Genomic DNA, 20,563 nt, shown 5'->3' with positions numbered 1-20,563 from the left:
GCTACTTGGCAGGATGATGACACCAAATGAGCTAAATTATTCGCCAATTGAAAAGTTATGTTTGGCGCTAGTTTTCTCAATCCAAAAGTTGAAGCACTACTTTCAAGCTCATGTCGTTCGTTTGGTTTCTAGAGCAAATCCCATCAAGTTCGTAATGTCAAAACCTGTCTTTAGTGATCGACTAGCAAGGTGGTACCTCCAGTTTCAACAATTTGAAATTGTGTACATCCCTCAAAAGGCTATAAAAGGACAAGCGTAAGCGGACTTCTTGGCAGATCACCCTATACTTGATGATTGGGAGCTAACTGACGAACTACCTGATGAGGACGCCATGGTCATCAAAGTTCAGCCTCCATGGAAGATGTACTTTGATGGTGCTGCACATCGCGGATGAGCTGGTACTGGTGTAGTATTTGTCACTTCTCAAGGTAAAGTTCTGCCCTACTCTTTTATGTTGACGCAACTCTACTCTAACAACATTGCTGAGTATCAAGCACTAATACTTGAGCTCGAAATGGCTGTCGAAATGAAGCGATTGCAATTGCAAGTCTTTGGTGACTCTCAGTTAGTGGTCAATCAGCTTTTAGGTAGTTACAAGGTCAAAAAGCCTGAACTACGCCCATATCATGATTACGCTAAAAAGTTAATGGGGTGGCTCGGCGATGTGACTATTCAGCATGTGCCAAGGAAAGAAAATAAGAAGGCGGACACTTTAGCCGCCTTAGCTTCATCTTTAACACTGCCTGATCAAGCGCAAGTTACTGTCTGCCAAAAATGGGTAGTACCGCCGCCAATGAGGCTGAAGGTGAACAAAATGAACTCAAGCATCTTATCGCTATTTCTGAAGTCGAGAAAGAAGAATGGCGACAACCCATTATTGACTACTTATGTTATGGGATACTTCCAGAAAATCCGCGGAGAAGAACTAAAATCCGTCGTTATGCACCTCGCTTCCTTTACTAAAAAGATACCCTATACAGAAAGAAGATCATTCAAGGGAGTACTCTTGCGATGCTTAGGGGAAGATGAAGCACTCCAAGCTTTGCAAGAAGCGCATTCTGGGGAATATGGGTCACACTAGTCTGGACCAAAGCTCCACTTCCATATAAAAAGATGGGATGCTATTGGCCAACGATGGTAAAAGATTGCTTGGACTACGCTCGAAGATGTAAGGCTTGTCAATTCCATGCGAATTTTATTCACTAACCTCCTAAAGTGTTACACCCGACTGTGGCATCCTGGCCGTTTGACGCTTGGGGATTGGATGTTGTTGGACCACTACCAAAGTCCTCTGGTGGGCACCTATACATCCTGGCTGCAACCGACTACTTATCAAAATGGGCTGAAACTGTTGCTCTCAAGGAAGTAAAGAAGGAAAATGTTGCAAATTTTATCCGAGTAAACATTATTTATCGCTTTGGCATTCCTCACTACATAATAATGGATAATGGAAAGACATTTGATAATAGGTTGATGAACAAGATTTGTGATCTCTTTGGCTTCAAGCAACGTAACTCTTCGACGTACAATGCTACCGCCATGGTCTAGCTGAGGCATTCAACAAAACTCTATGCAACTTGTTAAAGAAAGTCATCTTTAAATCCAAACGAGATTGGAATGACCGTATGGAAGAAGCTCTATGGGCATATAGAATGACTCACCACACGCCAACACAAGCAACTCCTTATTCACTGGTCTATGGAGTCGAATCCATCTTGCCACTTGAGCGTCAAATACCTTCATTACGACTGGCTATTCAAGAAGGGATCACTGAAAAAAATGCTCGACTTCGATTAGCAGAGTTGGAGGCTCTTGATGAGAAGAGGTTGGAAGCTTAACAGAGTCTTGAATGTTATCAAGCTCGATTGTCTTGCGCCTTCAATAAAAGAGTCTGCCCGAGATCCTTTCAAGTCGGAGATCAAGTCCTTGCCGTACGAATACCCATAATTACTTCCCATAAACATGTAGGGAAGTTCATTTCAAAATGGGATGGGCCATATTTCGTACAAGAAACTTACTCTAGTGGGGCTTACAAGCTGATTTATGCAGATGGCATGAGAATCGGCCCTATCAATGGCAAGTTTTTGAAGAAGTATTATCCTTGAAGTTACAACACTCCTTGATGCATGAGCCTAAACTGCATGTTGCTACACTCCTGGCCCGCATGAGTCTAAACTGTGTACGGCACCCTACAAAAAAAAAGGAGTCCGCTAGGTTGAAAACTTCGAAAGAGGCGGCCTAGACAAAAGTTAGGACATATAAAAAATAAAAAAATAAAAAATAAAAAAATCACCTAGTTTGAACTATGGTATGACTTGATCCTCTTCACCGAGGTACGTAGGCAGCTTAGAGTTTCATTCTAAGTTCAGTCGCATAAGTTCAAAAGATATATATTGCCCCAATTGTTGTTCAAATGAAGTATGAAGGAACGTAAGATCAAGCTGAAATGACATCCTCCTGTTGAACTTTGATCTCATTTTATTTAAAGGGGGCAACCCTCCATTGTAAATTGATATTTTCAATAGGCCAATTTTAGGAGGATGTCAAGTATTTGCATTGAAGTCCAGGGATTCTCTATGTCTTCAGATTCACCAAACCTTCAAGTTTGTTGGTCTCCAAGTCCTCCCTCTGCCTTAAAAAAAAGGAAAGAGAAGAACGGCGTCAAAAGGAAACACAAGTATAAGGAAAAGATTGCTTGGCACTACGCTTCAAATTCAGTGAGACTTGAACCCAAAATATTTGTGAGAATATATCTCTTAAATTCCGATTGATGGCAAGTAATACATCTTCCGATCTCGAGGTTTCCATACCAAGATACAAAAGTTTTGGTGAAGTCGCGCAATCTGAAATCGTCAGCGTATCAGAATTTTAGGTTGAATTTGGAATATTATCTGAAACTATCCTTAAGGTATTAATTTTGCATTTTGGATACGTTCTAGATCTTGAAGTCTAGTTTTCAAGAAATTAAACAGTTCATAATTTCGACGTTTCTGCACCAAGATATATATTTTTTGGTTAGACTGCGCAAATCTGGAATTAATAGCGTGGTGCAATATAAAGTTGATTTCAAAATATTATTTTGGACGATTCTGAAGTTGTTTGATTGAGAATTTTGGATATGTTCTAGATCTTGAAGTTTAGTTTTCAAGAAATCAAACGGTTCATAATTTCGACATTCCTATATCAAGATATAATTTTTTTGGTGAGACTGCGCATATCTGGAATTGATAGTGTGGTGCAACATAAAGTTGACTTCAAAATATTATCTGGGATTATTTTGAAGTTGTTCAATTAAGAATTTTGGATATATTCTAGATCTTGAAGTCTAGGTTTGAAATCAAACGGTTTGCAATTTCGATATTTCTACACTAAGATATGATTTTTTATTGTGAGGCTGCGCAAATCTGAAATTTTCAACGTGGTGGAATCTAAAGTTGGTTTCAAAATATTATCTGCGGTGATGCTGAAGGTGTTTGATTCTAAATTTTGGATATATTTTAGATATTGAAGTCTAATTTTCGAGAAATCAAATGGTTCATTATTTAGACTCTCCACGACAAAATATAAATCTTTTGTTTCAAGCGCTTAAAGCTGAAAATTATGCGTCTAAGATAAAAGTCGGACAATGTAAAGCAAAAGAGAAGCTGAAATATTTAAGCCCTCGAAGTCTCCAAGTTGAAATCTTCAAGTCCGTCGGTTTCAAATTGAAGTCTTCACGTTCGCCACTCTTCAAGTTGAAATATTTAAGCCTTTCAAGTCTGAAATTTGAAGTCTGAAAGTCCGTCAGTCTTCAAGTTTCAGTCCTCAAATTCGCCGGTCTCAAAGTTGAAATATTTAAGCCTTCTAAGTTGAAGTCTTCAAGTACTCTGGTCTTCAATTTTCAGTCTTCAAATTCGCCGATCTTAAAGTTGAATTGTTTAAGCCCTCCAAATCTTCGAGTTGAAGTCTGCAAAGTCCACCAAATCTTCAAAGTTTTCCAAGTGATCAAGTCGATGTCGTCGTCGAATTGAAGCTTTATAATTTTTCAATCTTAAGGTGGACATATGAGTCACTTTGCACCTTAAGTTGGCCTCTTCGTGAATTTGTCCTTAAAAGGAACTGTAACTTTCCAATCTTAAAGTGGACATATGAGTCCCTTTGCACCTTAAGTTGGCCTCTCCGATAGTCGGGTCATTTTGAGAATAATCTCTCTGATAATCGGGTCACATTGAGAGTAATCTCTCCGATATTCGGGCAAGGATGAGTACTCATCCCCTCGCACCCTAAGACCGCATTCTTCATGCGTGGATCATCTTGTTGAACAAGAACATATCTTTCTCGCTTGACCCATAAAAAAAATTAAAAAAAAAGGACAACAAAATAAGAAAAGCACAAGAAAAGAAGAAGAAATTACTTTCACATCAATGCTTTCAAGTCGTCAAAAGTGAACTCAAAGTGGTTTGCAAACGCCCAAAGTAATGCTAATAGAATAAAGTATACTGTGTTTATAGTGCTTGCAAAAGGCATCGAAGAACATATAGTCCCGATATGGGACCAGTTGAAAAGGGGCGGCAATAATCAGTCTCCAACATGGACTTTGATGGCTGTCATACGGAATTCAAATAAGGATAATCAGGTCAAGTTCATACAAAATACGGAGTCTATTTATATAGGCATGGGTATAAGTAATATGACTCCTAACACACTTCTAATATCACTTGAGTCCTAGTGCAAGTGGAAAGTTGTTCCTTGTGCGAACGTGGAACTTTAGTGTTTTGACTGAAGCTTGGAAACTTTAATATTTCAAGCTTTGGAATTATAATGGTTACTTTAAGGCAAATTGGCCAAGTTTTACGTGAAAAGAGATAAGGAAGAAAGGATGTTGCTTCAAATATTACTTCAAGCCTAGTCAAACAAATGTGACAAATCTTGAAGTAGGGGCATTTGTAAGCATTAAAATTTTAACGAATTTAAATCGATAAAATAATATGGACTATATTTTAAATATGCTAGTCCAAATAAATATTATGAGCTAATATAATTGGATTAATTATATAAGTCCACTATATATGGATTAAATAAATAAGTCTTAATCCATTGGGCTAAAGTGATGGGCCCACTTCATTAAGCCCAAGATGACATCTTCCTAGAGGCCCAGTTTGGTGTCACGTATCAAATGACGTGGCGCGCCAAGTCAAACGGAAGAGCCAATAGGATCATGCCACATGTCAAAATGACAAGGCATGCGCAGTCACACTAAAAGGCCAATGAAATCACGCCACGTGTGCAAGTGACATGTTCTGGCCAATCAAAAGCGGTCATGTCACACTTCAATTTGATTGGTCGGAAAGAGTTTGTTCTTATCATAACTCTTCCCTTCCACAACTATAAATAGGGGTCTTCATAACTCAGAAAAGACACCAGAAGTTATAACAAGAAGCAAGAGAGAGCTCGTGGATTAAACGCCGCAAATTTCTCTACAAGTTTCAAGCTTCAAGCAATCAAGTTCAAGTTCAAGAAATCAAGTTCAAGCTCAAGAACGAAGAACAATTCAAGTGTTCAAGATCAAGAACGAAGTCAAACCAAATACAAGGCGTTCAAGATCAAGGCTACTTGTTCGTGATACAATTCGTGGCAGCAATCAAAGTGTTCGCGACGGATAAATCAAATTCAAATTCAAGATCAAGCTCAGAGGCTCTTGATTTATACTAGAAAAGTAGAATCAGAGGAATCATAGAAATTGTAATACTCAAATATTCGAAATAAAATACTACGATTGTTGCAATATTTTTCGGTCTTGATTTTATTTTCTTGACGCAATTTATTGCCTACAGTGGTTAATCTACATTTCTTTTAATATATAATACTACCTATTACCCACTAAGAAATGATAAACTATGGTAAAACGACAATTAATTAGGAATGCTATTAGTTTAATATCTCTCTCTTTTCACCTACACTGTTGGTGTACGGACATAGCGGAGCCAGGATTTGAAGCTACTGAATACAAGATTCTAGCTTTTTTATGTTACTGGGTTCTAAAGTAAGAATTTATATTTATTCAATTGAATTTTTTAAGATATAGAGAGAGAGAGAAAAAGAGAAAGAGAGTTTGTATTGAAGTTACTGAGTTCAAACAAACCTATTACCGAAGCTTAAGCTCCGCCCTGTGTACGGAAGCCAAAGTACAGAATTGATCACCGATAAAAACATCCAAGTAGTAACTCCAAACCAAGATGAATGCTCTCTTATTCCAACTATTTCAGCCAAGATAACAATAGTGTGACATATTAACAAATAATAGTATAAAATTAGCATTGGAATGATTGCCAAATTCTTGAGCAAGAACTTATCTCACTTCTACCGAAAAGCCAAACAACCATTTCCTTTCCTCAACTTTGGTAATATTTCAATATTTTCTGATGTTATATACCTCAAAATGCAATATATTTTTTTTAATAGCTTATTAACCTTCGATTTTCTTAATATCTTATTAGTGTTATTTGATTGTTGCCATTGCTTCTTTTTATCTTTTTTTTAATGGGGAGACTAACGGAAACAACCTCTCTTATCTCCCAGAATAGGGGTAAGGTCATGCGTATACGATACCCTTCCCAGACCCCACTTATTGGAATCCACTGGGTTTGTTATTGTTGTTATTGTATAGCTTATTAACGAAGAAATCAACAGCAACCAATCGTTTAATTATATCTTTAGGCTGTACAATAAGATAAATGTTGTATCTTGTTGAAGAGTGTGACCATCTCAGCTAAAAGCTTAAGCTATTAAATAGAACACACTTTTATTTACTTAATTATATCTTCAACATGCCCCTCACGTGCGGGCTTGATATACATTTTGATGAGCCAAACACGTGGAATTTTTTTTGATATTGGGTGGCGGTGAGACTCGAACTCAGTATCTCCGCTTGCTCTGATACCATGTTAAAGTGTTGACCATCTCATATAAAAACTTAATCTGCTAGAGAAAATACACTTTTATTTACTTAATTATGTCTACAAATATATCTTATATTTATTTGCTAAACTAAGTAGTAGCGCGCACTTGGAAAGTGTGTCAAAAAAATCTCTAGGCGATGGGTAATTAAATACCACAAATACTGGCTTTCCTTTGAGTAATATGCCTTTCTCAGGCATTTTTTATTCTGTGTAATCCTTGAGAATGTCAAATTGAATTAATCAGAAGGAATAGAGCTCGAGAGAGCTCTGACCCACGCCAGTGGAGTCAGCACTCCCACAAGAAAGACTAGTCGATTTTCTTTGCAAGATCCTTTTTTCTTTCTTTTTCTCAGAATTGACATAATCATTACACTGAGATTATATTATCCTTAAACAGAATTGCTGTTCAGCTTATATGTCTGCACAGAAAAGTAGGTATTAAGATGAGCTATTACATTTTAATCCATTTTATTAAGCCTATTAAATGATTAGGAGACCACATTACATTTTCCAGTCATATGTATTTTCCGGCCAAGTTTATATTTTAGTTACCTAGGCTTTAATTATATGATTTTTATGTGACCGAAAAAAATACTAGTGATTTTTGCGTGTTTAAATCTTAATTTACTTGATGACCTTGGTGGATTTGCTCCCTATATTGTAATTTATCGTGAATACGTGTGTGATTTAAACACACATATATGTAAAACCTTACTTAAAAAAATGAAAAAGTTTCAACAGGAGGAACTAGAAGATTGAAAAAGAAGATTGGTCAACTTTTTAAAAGTTTATATGCAGATAACGTTCACAAATCTACTTAACTAAAAGATGTTGATTCCTACTTCATAAAATTTTAGTTTTTCTTTTCTTCTCCCAATTTCTGCTAAGTATTCTCATTTACTCGTTAAGGATCTTTAATTTTCCTTTATTAACCACGTAGAAAGTTTGCTCCAAATGCAGCAAATTACCAAAGAAGAAAAAAACTAAAGTTTCCAAATAATTATCTAATCTAAGTATGATATCAAATTATAACTCAATTTGAGTTGTCTATTGAGCCAAATTATTGATGAAACATCCTTCTCTGGTTTTGCAATATCGCACCTTTTTAAGCCTAAATTAATTTTCTTTGTTAATATTTCATACCTTTATGCATGAAGAAATAAAAGTACAAATTGGAAATAATATTCTTATTCTTGTTCAGATCATGAGGACATCATGTTGGTTAGCGTTCACGGAAAAGTATTGGGGAAACTATGAAATTGGTCGAGGCAAAATTAATTGCATTCGCTAGTCAAAAAGTGTATAAAATATGTATGTTTATATATATATAATATGCATTTTATCTACTATTACTTTTAAAAACAACTAAAAATATATATTTCTCAAAAGTAGTAAAGAAAGGGAGGGCTGCTGGGCCTCTTTTGTGAATATTATCAATGGATAAGTGGGCATACATAGGCTAACCTCCAAGTTATTCCATCCCTCAACCTCTTGAGTGCCTCTGAACTTTTGCCTTTGAAACAATTAAATCAAAATATTCCCTCCATGTGCTCTACTTCTCAAGTGGTATAAACTGATGTACCGCGTGCAAGTTCTCATCCATTTCAACCAAAGTTTAAGTTATATACATTATCAATATAAATTTTTTTATATTATTACGTTACCTTTATCTATTATAGTAGGTGTCCTCTTTTATTTTCAAGCTTACACGTCTCACATTTTAAAAATGCTTACCTCAATTAAATATTCTTGAATTAACCTTATAATGTTAAAAAGTTCTTTATATTGACAATTGATATAACTTAAACTCTCAGTTATGCGTGCATGTCACATTTCTTTTTGTCCCCTTGGCTTTTTTATTTTCTTATTTTTACTCCCTTCATTCGCAAAGATCAACACAATTTCTTCCTATTTTAAAGTGATTTAAAATCTCGATCCCTCTCCTTAGTATCACAAGATTTAGTTAATGCACACATCTACTCCGATTATTTATTGAAACAACATAAAGTACTACTAGTAGTGGTATGCAATTACTACATGTTAGACGTAGCATATTACATACTACAATATATATGTTTATTAGTCATAATCTAACGTCTAAATCCAGAAATGACACGATCCTATTACATACATTTTAAATCTAAATTAAAGTAAATTAATGCAACTGCAAATGAAATTAAGCTCTAATTCTTGCCAAAATTCTCATACTATCTTAATATGCCACATTATCTTTCAGCATTATGATCACATGATATAGCAGGCATGAGGGTTCTCATCACTCAAGATCTCAAAAGACTCCAACGGCGCAGATTGCTTGGAATATAAATCAGATTGCATGTACGGTGAGGATGGCACATAGTAATATGATGGCGTAGCGCTTATGGTAGGATGTGCCGCATTGTAACTCACCACGTAACTCTGATGAGGAACACAATAAGCCGGTGGATTCTGATCATACGGGTTAGAATAAGGATGCTGAAATTGATGGCCCGGATTTGCTTGATCAATCACTTGACCGGGACCCATTTTCGCAACTTCTGATTCACTGCTTGGCGGTGCACCATTAGACCCTGCATTCGCATTTGCGTTACTACCCCCACTCTTCTTCTTTTTCTTTTTCTTCTTCTTCTTAGCACCACCTTGCCCTCCACCACCTCCGCCACCGCCGGCCTTTTGTTCCGCCGTCGGGTACCTCTCAACGACGGCAACATTCTCCGGCGCCGACCTGCCATCTTGTCTTACTTCTTTTACATCCAACGTAATAGTCTCAACCCCACCAAATCTCACACCATGTCTTTGAGGACCATTATTTCTCATATTTGCTTCGGAATTTTCAGCTGTTTTTTCATTATTTTCATCATCTTCTTCTTGTTCATCATCGTCGCTGTTTTCGTTTTGCTTCTTTTTCTTCTCTTTTACTATAGGCTTCGGCTCTGGCCATAACTCAGCACTCCTTCCATTTTTAACTAGCTTCCTTATCAAAGTCTCTGCATCAACATTTCCAGTCACTGTGACTCTTTGCTGCTGTGGATCAACATCTATTGTATAAACACCTGCAAAGTTTTGAAAAAAACACCCATAATTATTATAAGTTGTTTTCATATAACCACACGTAAGAATTCTTTTCATCCGAAAATTATACCGTACAACAAGGTAAAAATAAATTTTCTTGTATATATATAAATATTCTCGAATCCCTTTGAAATAAAAAAAAATAAAAAAAAAATCATGTAGTGGCAATTAATCAAAAATTAATTAGTGGCAAGTGGTTCAAAAATACTAAATGTGACAATTTACATTTTTTTGAAACCCCTTATTAGAATCCTTGGCTCTACCATTGTTCATATACATTCTCATTATGTTCATATAAATACTCCTATACTAACAAATGGATGCTTAATTAATATATCTAACTTGAGTACATGAATACCTCATTGAGTGAATAAATAAATATGATTGTCCATTAATTATTGATCCTTTTTATTAGACATATATACAAACTAATAAGAGAGCAGAAATATAAGAGAGTTAAAAGAAGAAAACAAGATTAGAAGAGAAACCTTCGATACTTTGCAAGACTTTCTTGACTTTTCTCTTGCAGCCTGGACAGTGGATGGAAACTTTCAAAACCCATGTCTGTGAAAACAAAACAAAACAAACCAGATTAAGCCAAAAAAAAAAAAAAAAAGAACAAAAGCAAAACTTTTTATCAAAAGAAATTAAACAGAATATTAAAGAGGACCGTGTAGTGAAGGGGAGGAAGCTGTGGTGGTTGTTGTTCTTCAGATGGAGGTGCAGCAGAGGGAGAGGAGGCCATAAGAAGAAGAAAGAGATCAGAGGAGCAGAGAAAGTAGTGCAGAATGCTGCAGATAGAAAATTGATCAGAAATATTGTTTGTATAAAGTATTGATAGAAAGAATTTAATTAAGAGATGAGAGTGAAAGGAAGATAGATAGTGACATAAGATGCTCCTGGGCCTGCTGCCATGCACTTAATTACTACTATATGCTTTGAATTACTACTACTTTTGGGTTACATGCAGTAATCTATACAAGAATCCCTTTGCTCTTCTTTTTTACTTTCTAACTTTTTCTATCTATTTGGGGTTTAGTTTTTTAGTTAAAAACTAAGTATATATATCTGAATATATGTAGTAAGCGTGATGACATCTGAAAAAGACAACCTTTTTTTTTAAAAAAAAAAGAAAAATTTGACATTTATTTACTAAGAAATAAGAAAATACAGAGTACTCGAGGGATACTAGACCATAATTTTTCTGTAAATCAAATTTGAAAAAAGATGGAATATCCTCGAATTTAACATATTAACTTTGCAAAATAGACTCTGTGATTTTCGACTCGCAACAAGTGTCAACTTTCTTATTCTAGATATATTAATCACCTTGCTATGATTTTCTGGTTGTTTTCCGCTTGAGTTGAGTTTTAAACGATTTTGATATACTGATGTTTGTTGAGCTGATTAAGAGTTTGTCTCACCTGTTTTGTTAAATTTGTTTAATTTTCTCCTCTACAATTAAATTATCTTCAACTAATTCAAGGTCAAAATGATGTCTTACTTCTTGGAACTGTCTTTCAATTTCTTCTTTTTGCCAAGCCTCTTCCTCAGAATCTTTCGTATACTTCTCCTCAAACACAATTTCATTAGCTATTTTTCCAGTTAGTAATTTCTTCGGTTCATATTTCCAGGATCTTATAAAGCCAAATATATACTAGTTTCCTCCTTTCCACACTAACTTATAATAGATCATTCAACTCTTCTTTAACATAAAAATTAGCTACGAAATCACAAAACTAATCACTGTTAAATGCATCAACAAGGCAGCGATAACTTTTCTTCTTAGCTCTAACACGTAGCAATGAAGTTAAATATAAGAAAACTTAGCTTTCAAAGGAATCATCCTATAAGGTTATAGCTCCTTTATAAATAACATCATATCATACCACCATGGGTCTAGATAAGTTTAATAAGCTTAACCAAAGACTTAAAAATCTAAAATCGGAAAAACACAAAGAGCAATGATAACATTCAGTTATATTAGGACTATTTATTACCTCTTCTTAATTTTTTTATTTAAAAAAAATCTCTAGTAGATGTTAGTTTATTTCTTATGGTTAACTTAACTAGACGCGGTGTATACACCGGGTGCGGGTCAGTTTTTTCCGGAATGAATTATGGTTGTACATCACAATTAAGGGATCACTGTTATTAGATACATACAACAATTCATTTATTAATGGTTACTAGTAAACGGACACAACTAGTTAAACTATAGTTGTAGCCTGTACGGCCAAATTTTTAAAATTTAATTATTTTGAAAAGTGATGTTTTTTTCCGATGGAGTTTCAGAAAAACTACATGTAATTGCCCACAGCTACCATAATTGGAAACCTAGAAAAGAAGGAAAGTAAACTAATACTATAACAAATTAAACTACACTAGTAGTATATAAATTATTTCTAATTATCAGTACACATAACTCGAAAATCTGTTTTGTTGTATGACAGACATTCAATTATTACCGCAGGCACTAAAAGTTTCATCAACTTTTAAATTTTTGCATAAAGTGGAATGTTCTTTCTGGATATATATTAGGATATATGCGAGCTCTCATGAGGATTGGGCCTGATGGACTGCAGCTAATGGAAAGAAGGAAAAATGACATTTTATAACTGCTATAATAGCCAAAAAATATATATAAAATTAGTATATATATATTGTATGTTATATACAAAAATTATACAAATTTTATACACTTTTTCAGTTACCACATATAAATAATTTGTGGCGCGAGCTAAAAGTGATAATACCCCTAGAAAGAATCTAAAGCTCACCTATCTAAAATCACGTGTTGTTTAATGAAACAATGAAAAATCGACTAGGAGAAGCAAATTGAGAAGGATAATGCCGTCAATAAGGAACGAATCATCAAAACACTAAACCGTCCAATGTAAAGACAATTTTCAATGCTGGTTATCCAGTTGCAAAAGCGACCCATAAGCTTTCATTTTGGCGTCTCTCTAAAATTGCTTCATATGTGACTAATTGGTCAGAAGCTAAATTGAATATCCTCTTGGCCAAATAAGAGCAGGCCTGCAATTTCGGTTGAGAAGAACAACAAGAAACCTAGTGAAATCCCACAAGAAGGGTCTGGGGAGGGTAAAGTATACGCAGACCTTACTCCTACCTTATGACAATAGAGAGGTTTCCAAAAGATCCTCGGCTCAAGAGAGTGAAAATGAAGCAATGAACAAACAGTAGTGACAACATGGTAATTAGCCACGGGCGCAAATGGAGATACGTGCAATAACAAATATCTAAGAATAATAAAAATAGAGTCATGCAATTTCAGTTGAGAGCAAGAAGGATTTGCAAAGGTATTTCATATTCCCTCGGACAGAGCCTACGAAATTTTTTACTTTCTGGCTGCGAGGTAAACTAACTGATGATCAATGCACAAAAGGTTATATCTCATCCTTGAACATGGAGTTTAATCTTAAACCTCCAACACCACATAGAATCATGAAGACTTTGACAGGACTTGCAGCTCTGTTATCATGTACTTTAGGTTTTGCATCCTCAAGTAAATAGTCTTAAGTTCCAACTCAAACATCAAATTCTGATATTTCTCAAGAATGATAACCCAAACCATGGTCCCTCATTTCTAGTGCAATGAAGAAACTAGTTTAAAATGTTTACTCCCAACAACTTTCAGTGGCTTCTCAGTGACCACACAGTTGGATCTTGATCTTCAGGAGAGTAGAAAAAGAGCAGGAAGTTCAAGGGTTAACTATAAGATTGTTGGGACACTGTAATTCAAGATCTTCCTCATATGCCTCTTAATCACTCTCGGATTTAATTCTGTAAGAACGTTAGGTACCAATATGAACATCAGGCACTCGTCCAAGATGCTGTGATTACTTATTTAGGTTCTTACATACTAGTTCAAGAAGCAAGAAGACTGGAAAGCGTAAGGTTTCAGTTCTAGAAAAGCTCAAAATAAGAGAAAAGTAACATAGCTAGCCACTGGCAGGGCATGTGACCCCTCATCATAAACTATGCAAGTCAATAGCAGTAAAAGTAAACTGCTTGAATTAACAGCTAGAAAAAAGAGAAGTCATCAATCAAACCTACTTCAATGAAAGATTTGATCTCATATAGATGAAAATAGAACACTTCTTAACCTAACACACAAGCCCAGCATATCTCATCGGAGAAGATGAGTTTAGGGAAAGGATGTGCATAATTCAGTCTACTGCTCAGTATCTTTACCACTGTCCTTTGGCAATTCCTCCTGACTCTTCTCTTCATCGTTATTAGGCTTGGCATCTTCTGCCTCTTTTGTTTCTTCTGAGACATCCTGAAGCTGTAGGGAGTTCCATACAAACAAAAATTAGAATTCCTTTGCAATCTGAAGCAAAAAAAAAGGCTGTTCTCTCCGTCCATTTTTATATGGCAATCATTCCATTTTAGGTCATTCCAAATGTTTGACACCTTTCACCAACAATATTGTTATATAACTTCTTCTCAAATTTCAGGAATTCATATCCTAAACTTTGATCAAATGTTATCTCCGTGAAGCTAAACTTTTCAACTGTTACTTTAATATTACACACAAGTCAAATTGATCAGTTAAATTTACGTTATAAAATGCAAGGAAGAAGTATAATGTTATTAATGCTATCAGGCTGAGACTGAGTGGACATCAGATAATTTCCTAATTCAAAGAGTTACAACGCATAAGACAGCTCACCCCTAAGTTTCTTAAGCTGGCAGTGACATCTTCCTGCTGTTGTTGAAGAGTTGTTTTTAACTCTTGAAATTCCTGGTTCAAAAAAAAATTATAGTAATATATTAAATATTCAACTGAATCTCAAAAGATCATGAAAACATATAGACTGGAACATTGCTCACGGATCTCAGTTGGTCCACTTCAACATTCAGCGATTTCTTGAGCTCCGACAATTCCTGATTGAAAGTAAAAAAAAGAAAAACAGAAACTTCTAAATAGCTGGATAAGATTAAGAAGTACAAGGCTATCAGATGATCAAATGTTATTTGAAAGGAGCCTTCTCCCATCTGTCATACAGATCTTTGTATTCGTCAAGCACACATCACATGGAAAAAAATCCTAATCGGAACAAAAAGCTAAGAAAAATAATGATGTTCTCCCAATCTCAAGATTCTAATCAAATATATCACTTGCAAAAGAAAAGGATAAAGTTTTGGTTTGATCATTAGGAAATTTCACCAACTGGGAATATCTTATATCCTTGTACTTTGGTTATATTGCCCTTTCTCCTGGCCTGTGCTTCTCCCTTTAAAAATTTCTTGTCTCACATTGATATTCCTAGATGCAACTGCTGATCCAATCATCTCGCATTTCCAGGAAGACGCTACAGATGTTTTAGCTATCCAAGGACAAACATATTTTGAAAGCTGGCTGAAATCCATCCATTTTTAATTCTATAGTTACCTTTTCAACCAGAATTCGTTAAGATTGTCAAATGAAAGATTTACATTGATGACACTATCCTCAAATTGTATTTGCCAAAACTAGTCACCACAGCTTTTCTATTTCCAAGAAGATACATATAAAGCTTCATAGATTAGAGAACGCCAACCAATAAACAAACTATCACCGCTAACCTACTCCAAGTCATACCTCACAAGTTGCCAAAACATGCATCATCAGTACATTGCAAGTTCAAACTAGTCTGTTAAATTCATTTACAACTAATGGAAATGAAAGAAGGATGTACTTACATCACGATAGACCTTTACTTGGCCGTCCAACTTTGATCTCCAGCTTTGAAGATCCTGCACATCAAAGAAGCCACTAGTAAAATACCATTAATAGAAACAATATATGTTAGGTTTCTTGAATGAGTGTGAATGGAAAATGGAAGAGGCACCTTTTGAATTGCACCTATTCATCTCACCCTTTCATTGTCTATAAATTTAGAGGCTTAGCATCATTTTTTAGATATGGAAAATCTGAAAATTTCTCCCCTCTTTTCAACATTGTTGCATTGTTCTTCAAATAAATAAAGTGTCAGAGTGTGATTTGCTCAGTTCGTTGAGTTCGCTGAAGTTCTGTAATTTCGATTGCCTGTAATTTTCTATCCTGGAAGGAAGTAATCCATAACCTTGGGCAACAGTGAAGGGATTAAATTCCTTAAGGATACACAAGCAACTTGTGGGCTCGAAATTATTTCACGATTTATTTATTGAACTAACATTTCTTTTCTTTTTTTCTCTGATTTTTTGGTTTCGAACACAGATTACCAACAATATAAGCATAGATTTTTATAGATACTATTAATATGAGCTTACCGTTTTCAAGCTCTGAATCCTAGTGAGCAGCTCTTGCCTTGATTCTGTCAATTCCTATCCAACAAAAATAACCAAAATCCTCAATTACCAAGTTTTAACAAAAATCAATAAACAAATCCCAAAATTCTATATTAATAGAACATGAAAAAGTACCGCGATTTTAGAGCTAGCCGGTGTCACATTCTCTTTTCTCTGCCAAATAGTACAAGAAAAATCTAATTAGGTAAATACCCAATTCAGATTTCAAACTAACAAAGCAACCCCATGAGAAAAAACACCAATTTTATGCAAAATCAACAAAAAATCCTCAACCCCCCCCCCACCCCCCAAATTCGTATATCAACCCAGAGAGGCTAAAAAAACAAGAAAAATCCAATTGACAAAATACCCAGTTTATATTTCAGAGTAAGGAAGCAACCCCATGTGAAAAAGACACCATTTTCATGCTAATATATCAAAATCTCACAATTAAAAAAAAAGACCCATTTAGCATATCAAACAAATAAGTGTAAGAAGACAGCAAATCAGAAAATACCCAGTTCAAAAAGTAATCTAATAGAAAAGACACAGTTTTGATGCTAAAGAAACAGAAAATTAAGAAAGCAAGAGAACCCCATGTCACATATTAAACTACAGAGTCAAAGAAAGTACTGCAGAGAGAGGGGCAGCAGGAGGAGGAGGAGGAGGATCGGAGTTTGCCATCAAGAAATGGGGAATTGAAAATAAATCCCAAAAAATGGGAAATTGATGATTTAGAATCCCTAGTTAGGGTATGGGTATTGCTGAAAGAGGTTGAAACCAGAGACAGATGAAAAAAGAAATAGTATTTCAAAATTAGGAGATGAGATGGTGTGGCGTGCGTTTGGGCGGGCGATTTATGGATTGACAAATTTTGAATTTGGCGAAGGTGAGTTGTAGCAGTATTAGCGTTACTTTGACATTGATGGAAACTGAGCTGAGGTTAGTCTATGCTATTTTGACATACACAAACTTATGTCGGTAGGCACCTCTCTAGAAATAATCATATTGATTATTGCATTGATACTAATGTATATGGACTCTAAAATGATTAAAGAAAATTACCCGTACGGCATATACCATGCTTACATCAAATCATAATAATTTACTATAATTAAATTATCAACTAAGATGAGAAATTGATAGACTGAATTTCCTACTTGATAATCTATAATACTAATCTTGATAATCAAAATTATTTGACTCATCACATTTACTCGTTCATGGACGAGCATTATTTCATAGTCGGTTAGAGGGGAGGGACGGCATCTATGATTTTATTGTGAATTGCAATTTAATACATATTCGCCCGTAAAATCTAGCCTAATAAGATTTGTATTATAATCTGGCTACAAATGAAATCATATTAACTTTGGAAAAAGAAAAAACAGTCGATATTAACTACAGTTACTTCTGAATTCTTTACTTATTTATTTTGACCTTTTGGCTATTTCTTAACAGCTTTAAAGGGACGGAAATATCCAAACAGAAGAATATGGAAAGCTTGAAAAATATTACTAACTTTTTTGCAATTTAGATTTCAGAAATCAAAATTAGACCTAATAAATATAAAAATTAATAACCTACCAAATACATGATTTAATTCGGAAAATCACATACACAAATTTTAATTACGGTTAATAACTTTTTTTACCCAGTAAGAATTTTGAATACTTTAAATTCATCCTTTTAGACTTCTGTTTCTGTTTGTACCAATCAATTAGTTTGTATTTGTGGCCTATAACATTGATCTTGATAGTTCAAATTAATTTGACTTATTATTTAATTAAGTAGACCATATGGCAGTCAATTATGTGCCAGGAAAATCAAAGGCTATATCTAAATTGCGGAGATAAAGATTTTTTAAATGCATTTGTTTACTATATGAAATGTCTTCCAGTTGGCTTTAGGATGAAATGCGCTTACTTATTACCGTAGACATATAATTTTTTACCCTCCCCAAGATTTTACACATTTTCGTATTTAAATATTTAGTTTAGATATAATATCGCTATTTTAACTAGTTTTGATTCTTTTACTTTATTTTATCACAAAAATAAAAATTACAAAAATATTTTCTTTTATTTAACTAATTGATATTTTATCTAGTTACTTTTATTTTATCTACCGTACATAAAATTCGAAAATACAAAAATAGTTACACTTTGTTATCAAGGATATTAGTACTTTTAGTAGTAGTATTATTTTAATTTTGCGATGATTCTAATCTAATCTTATTATTATTTTAGTATGACATTTGAAAAATATCAAAAATAGTTTCATATTTTATATATAATTTAGTTTAATTAATTAGATAGATGTTTACATTATGTAGTATATTTATCTTATATTAAAAGGGACTTAGCTAAGGTTTGAACATTTTTTTAGTCCAATTTTAAGGCCCAAATCTGAAGCCCAAGACCCACGACCCATCTCCCCTTTTAATCCCTATCTCTTTCACTTAAAACCCTAGAGAAAGAACCCCATTTTTCCAGTTGTCACTACTTACTCCTCCTCTCAAAAAATCAGACACACACAAGAAAGAACCATCAGATCCACCCCCTCAAGACCTTTAAAACCCCTCTTCATCAGTACACTAGCCCCACCCCATCTCCAGACCTTCACGTCGTTCCCCACCAAGCAGTAACCTTCACCAACCAAAAACTCTAGAAGACACCGGTCGCTGCCACCCATCCTTTCCAACAGCCCCCCCCCCAGTCATCTCCTCCCTTACCAGCTAGCCACTCGATCCTCTCTAGCTAATATACATGAAGGCAATGACAACAACACCCTCAATTGTGAAGACCATCAACCGCCGACCACCACCAATATCGTCGAAAACCAGCTCCTCTGTCGCAGTCTCTCACCTAACCGCACCTCCTCCTAACAGTCGACCACCCTTCATCTCTAGACTCCCCTCTGTCACTCTTGTTCAAGAAAGGAAATTCCTCTAACCTAGCGGCCTCCCCACAAAACCCCGATCCTAATTAAGAAATGGTCCTCTGTTGTCCTCTCTTCCGAAACTAGGCAGTACATGACTTTCTTTGTCTTCTAAATTTCATCATAGTTTGGCACTGCTCTCTCTGTTGATAATATTGCTCTTTGTTTGATCTTTTTCAAGTGATTTGCTTGCATTCCTTCTAAGTACCTGATTGTTGCAAATCTGCTTGTTTAATTTGTTGTTGATTCTTTCTCAAGCTTTCCTTCAAGCCCTTTCTCAAGCTTATTAGGATCGGATAACGTACTCAGTTTATATCCCCAACTTTAAAGTATTTTTCATTTGCTCTACTTGGGAATGACATTTGGACCAAGCTTGTCTTTAATTTCTTCCATGGAACATAAAAGGTTTTGTCTTTCTCTTCGTTGATCAGTTGATGTTATTGAAATCGTTGTTGTCCGCTGAGGTTTTCGATGCCGATTCGAGCTTTTTGGTGTTAATTCGAGTTCTGCCCGCGGTTCGTCATATTTTTGAGTTCAAAATAGTGAAACAATCAATTTTTCGGCTATATTGAAGTCCAATTCTTTCATCCTCTATTCGTTTTATTCAAGCTTAATGTTAATTGTTTGTTTGGTGATATGATTCTGTTGTCTGTGTAATTGTTCTCTATAGTTTTGAATTTGCTCTCTTAGTTATCTGCTCGTGTTTACTCGAATTGGTTATAGTTGAACATGATTTTATCACAGTATAGAAATTGGGTTGCTGGGTAAAAATTAAAAGAAAATTTAGGTTCAAGATAATAATGTTGTTCTTTTATTCATGCTTTAGTTATTTTTCGAGTAGGAGTATGCATAGGCCGTCATCACTTAGGTAGGCATGCCTTAAGATTTTTGTTAGTTTGAGGCGAGAGGTCGTTCCCTTAGTTAAATTTATCCAGGGAATGCCCTGAAGGATTTGTATATATTTTATTCCGGGGAATGCCCCGTATTATTCTGTAATTGGAGGCCGAAAGTGAATTCGTAGTACTTTTATTCTTATTTCATTTTTATTTTTATCTTTCTTTTATTAGGTGGGAACGATCTTGAGCCTCTTGTGTGTTTTTCCCGTTTCTGTGTTTTTACCTCAATTCAAACATTCTAAAAAGTCGACTTGATCATGTATGCAACCGTAACTTTCACAGGACTCAGGAATACCTAACACCTTCTCCCTGAGTCAAATGAATCCCCTTACCTAGAACTCTGGTGCAGATTTAGTTTTGGAGTCTAAAGTGTTTTAAAAGGAAAAATCATTCCTAAAAATGGTGACCTGACAAACC

General features: G+C 35.0%; 2 protein-coding genes across 2 annotated transcripts; both read right to left on the bottom strand.

Moving 5' to 3' along the window:
• Nucleotides 1-8,961: 8,961 nt before the first annotated feature.
• Nucleotides 8,962-10,841, bottom strand: LOC104231268 (heavy metal-associated isoprenylated plant protein 36-like). Its single transcript, XM_009784233.2, has 3 exons — nt 10,681-10,841; nt 10,499-10,574; nt 8,962-9,991 (listed from the first exon to the last, which is right to left on the bottom strand). The coding sequence occupies exons 1-3, from the start codon at nt 10,753-10,755 to the stop codon at nt 9,183-9,185; spliced, it is 960 nt and encodes a 319-aa protein (XP_009782535.1). The 5' UTR covers nt 10,756-10,841; the 3' UTR covers nt 8,962-9,182.
• Nucleotides 10,842-13,967: 3,126 nt separating this feature from the next.
• LOC104231269 (uncharacterized) lies at nt 13,968-17,311 on the bottom strand. Its single transcript, XM_009784234.2, has 7 exons — nt 16,944-17,311; nt 16,446-16,484; nt 16,293-16,346; nt 15,723-15,776; nt 14,871-14,924; nt 14,710-14,781; nt 13,968-14,322 (listed from the first exon to the last, which is right to left on the bottom strand). The coding sequence occupies exons 1-7, from the start codon at nt 16,992-16,994 to the stop codon at nt 14,209-14,211; spliced, it is 438 nt and encodes a 145-aa protein (XP_009782536.1). The 5' UTR covers nt 16,995-17,311; the 3' UTR covers nt 13,968-14,208.
• Nucleotides 17,312-20,563: the final 3,252 nt, after the last annotated feature.

Source organism: Nicotiana sylvestris, chromosome 1, assembly GCF_000393655.2.
Source record: "Nicotiana sylvestris chromosome 1, ASM39365v2, whole genome shotgun sequence".
In the NCBI taxonomy this organism is placed as follows: Eukaryota; Viridiplantae; Streptophyta; class Magnoliopsida; order Solanales; family Solanaceae; genus Nicotiana; species Nicotiana sylvestris.
Note: the sequence above shows the minus strand (reverse complement) of the source record. Positions and strands in the feature narration are given on the sequence as shown.

Excerpts from the sequence above, each read along its gene's own strand:
- LOC104231269 (XM_009784234.2), bottom strand. The coding sequence starts at position 16,994 with ATGGCAAACTCCGATCCTCCTCCTCCTCCTCCTGCTGCCCCTCTCTCT. Across the intron at positions 14,925-15,722 it reads AAGTAAAGGTCTATCGTGAT|GAATTGTCGGAGCTCAAGAA; the intron begins GTAAGTACATCC and ends ACTTTCAATCAG. Across the intron at positions 14,323-14,709 it reads CCAGCTTAAGAAACTTAGGG|CTTCAGGATGTCTCAGAAGA; the intron begins GTGAGCTGTCTT and ends AACTCCCTACAG.
- LOC104231268 (XM_009784233.2), bottom strand. The coding sequence starts at position 10,755 with ATGGCCTCCTCTCCCTCTGCTGCACCTCCATCTGAAGAACAACAACCA. Across the intron at positions 10,575-10,680 it reads TTCCTCCCCTTCACTACACG|ACATGGGTTTTGAAAGTTTC; the intron begins GTCCTCTTTAAT and ends TTGTTTTCACAG. Across the intron at positions 9,992-10,498 it reads AGTCTTGCAAAGTATCGAAG|GTGTTTATACAATAGATGTT; the intron begins GTTTCTCTTCTA and ends AAAACTTTGCAG.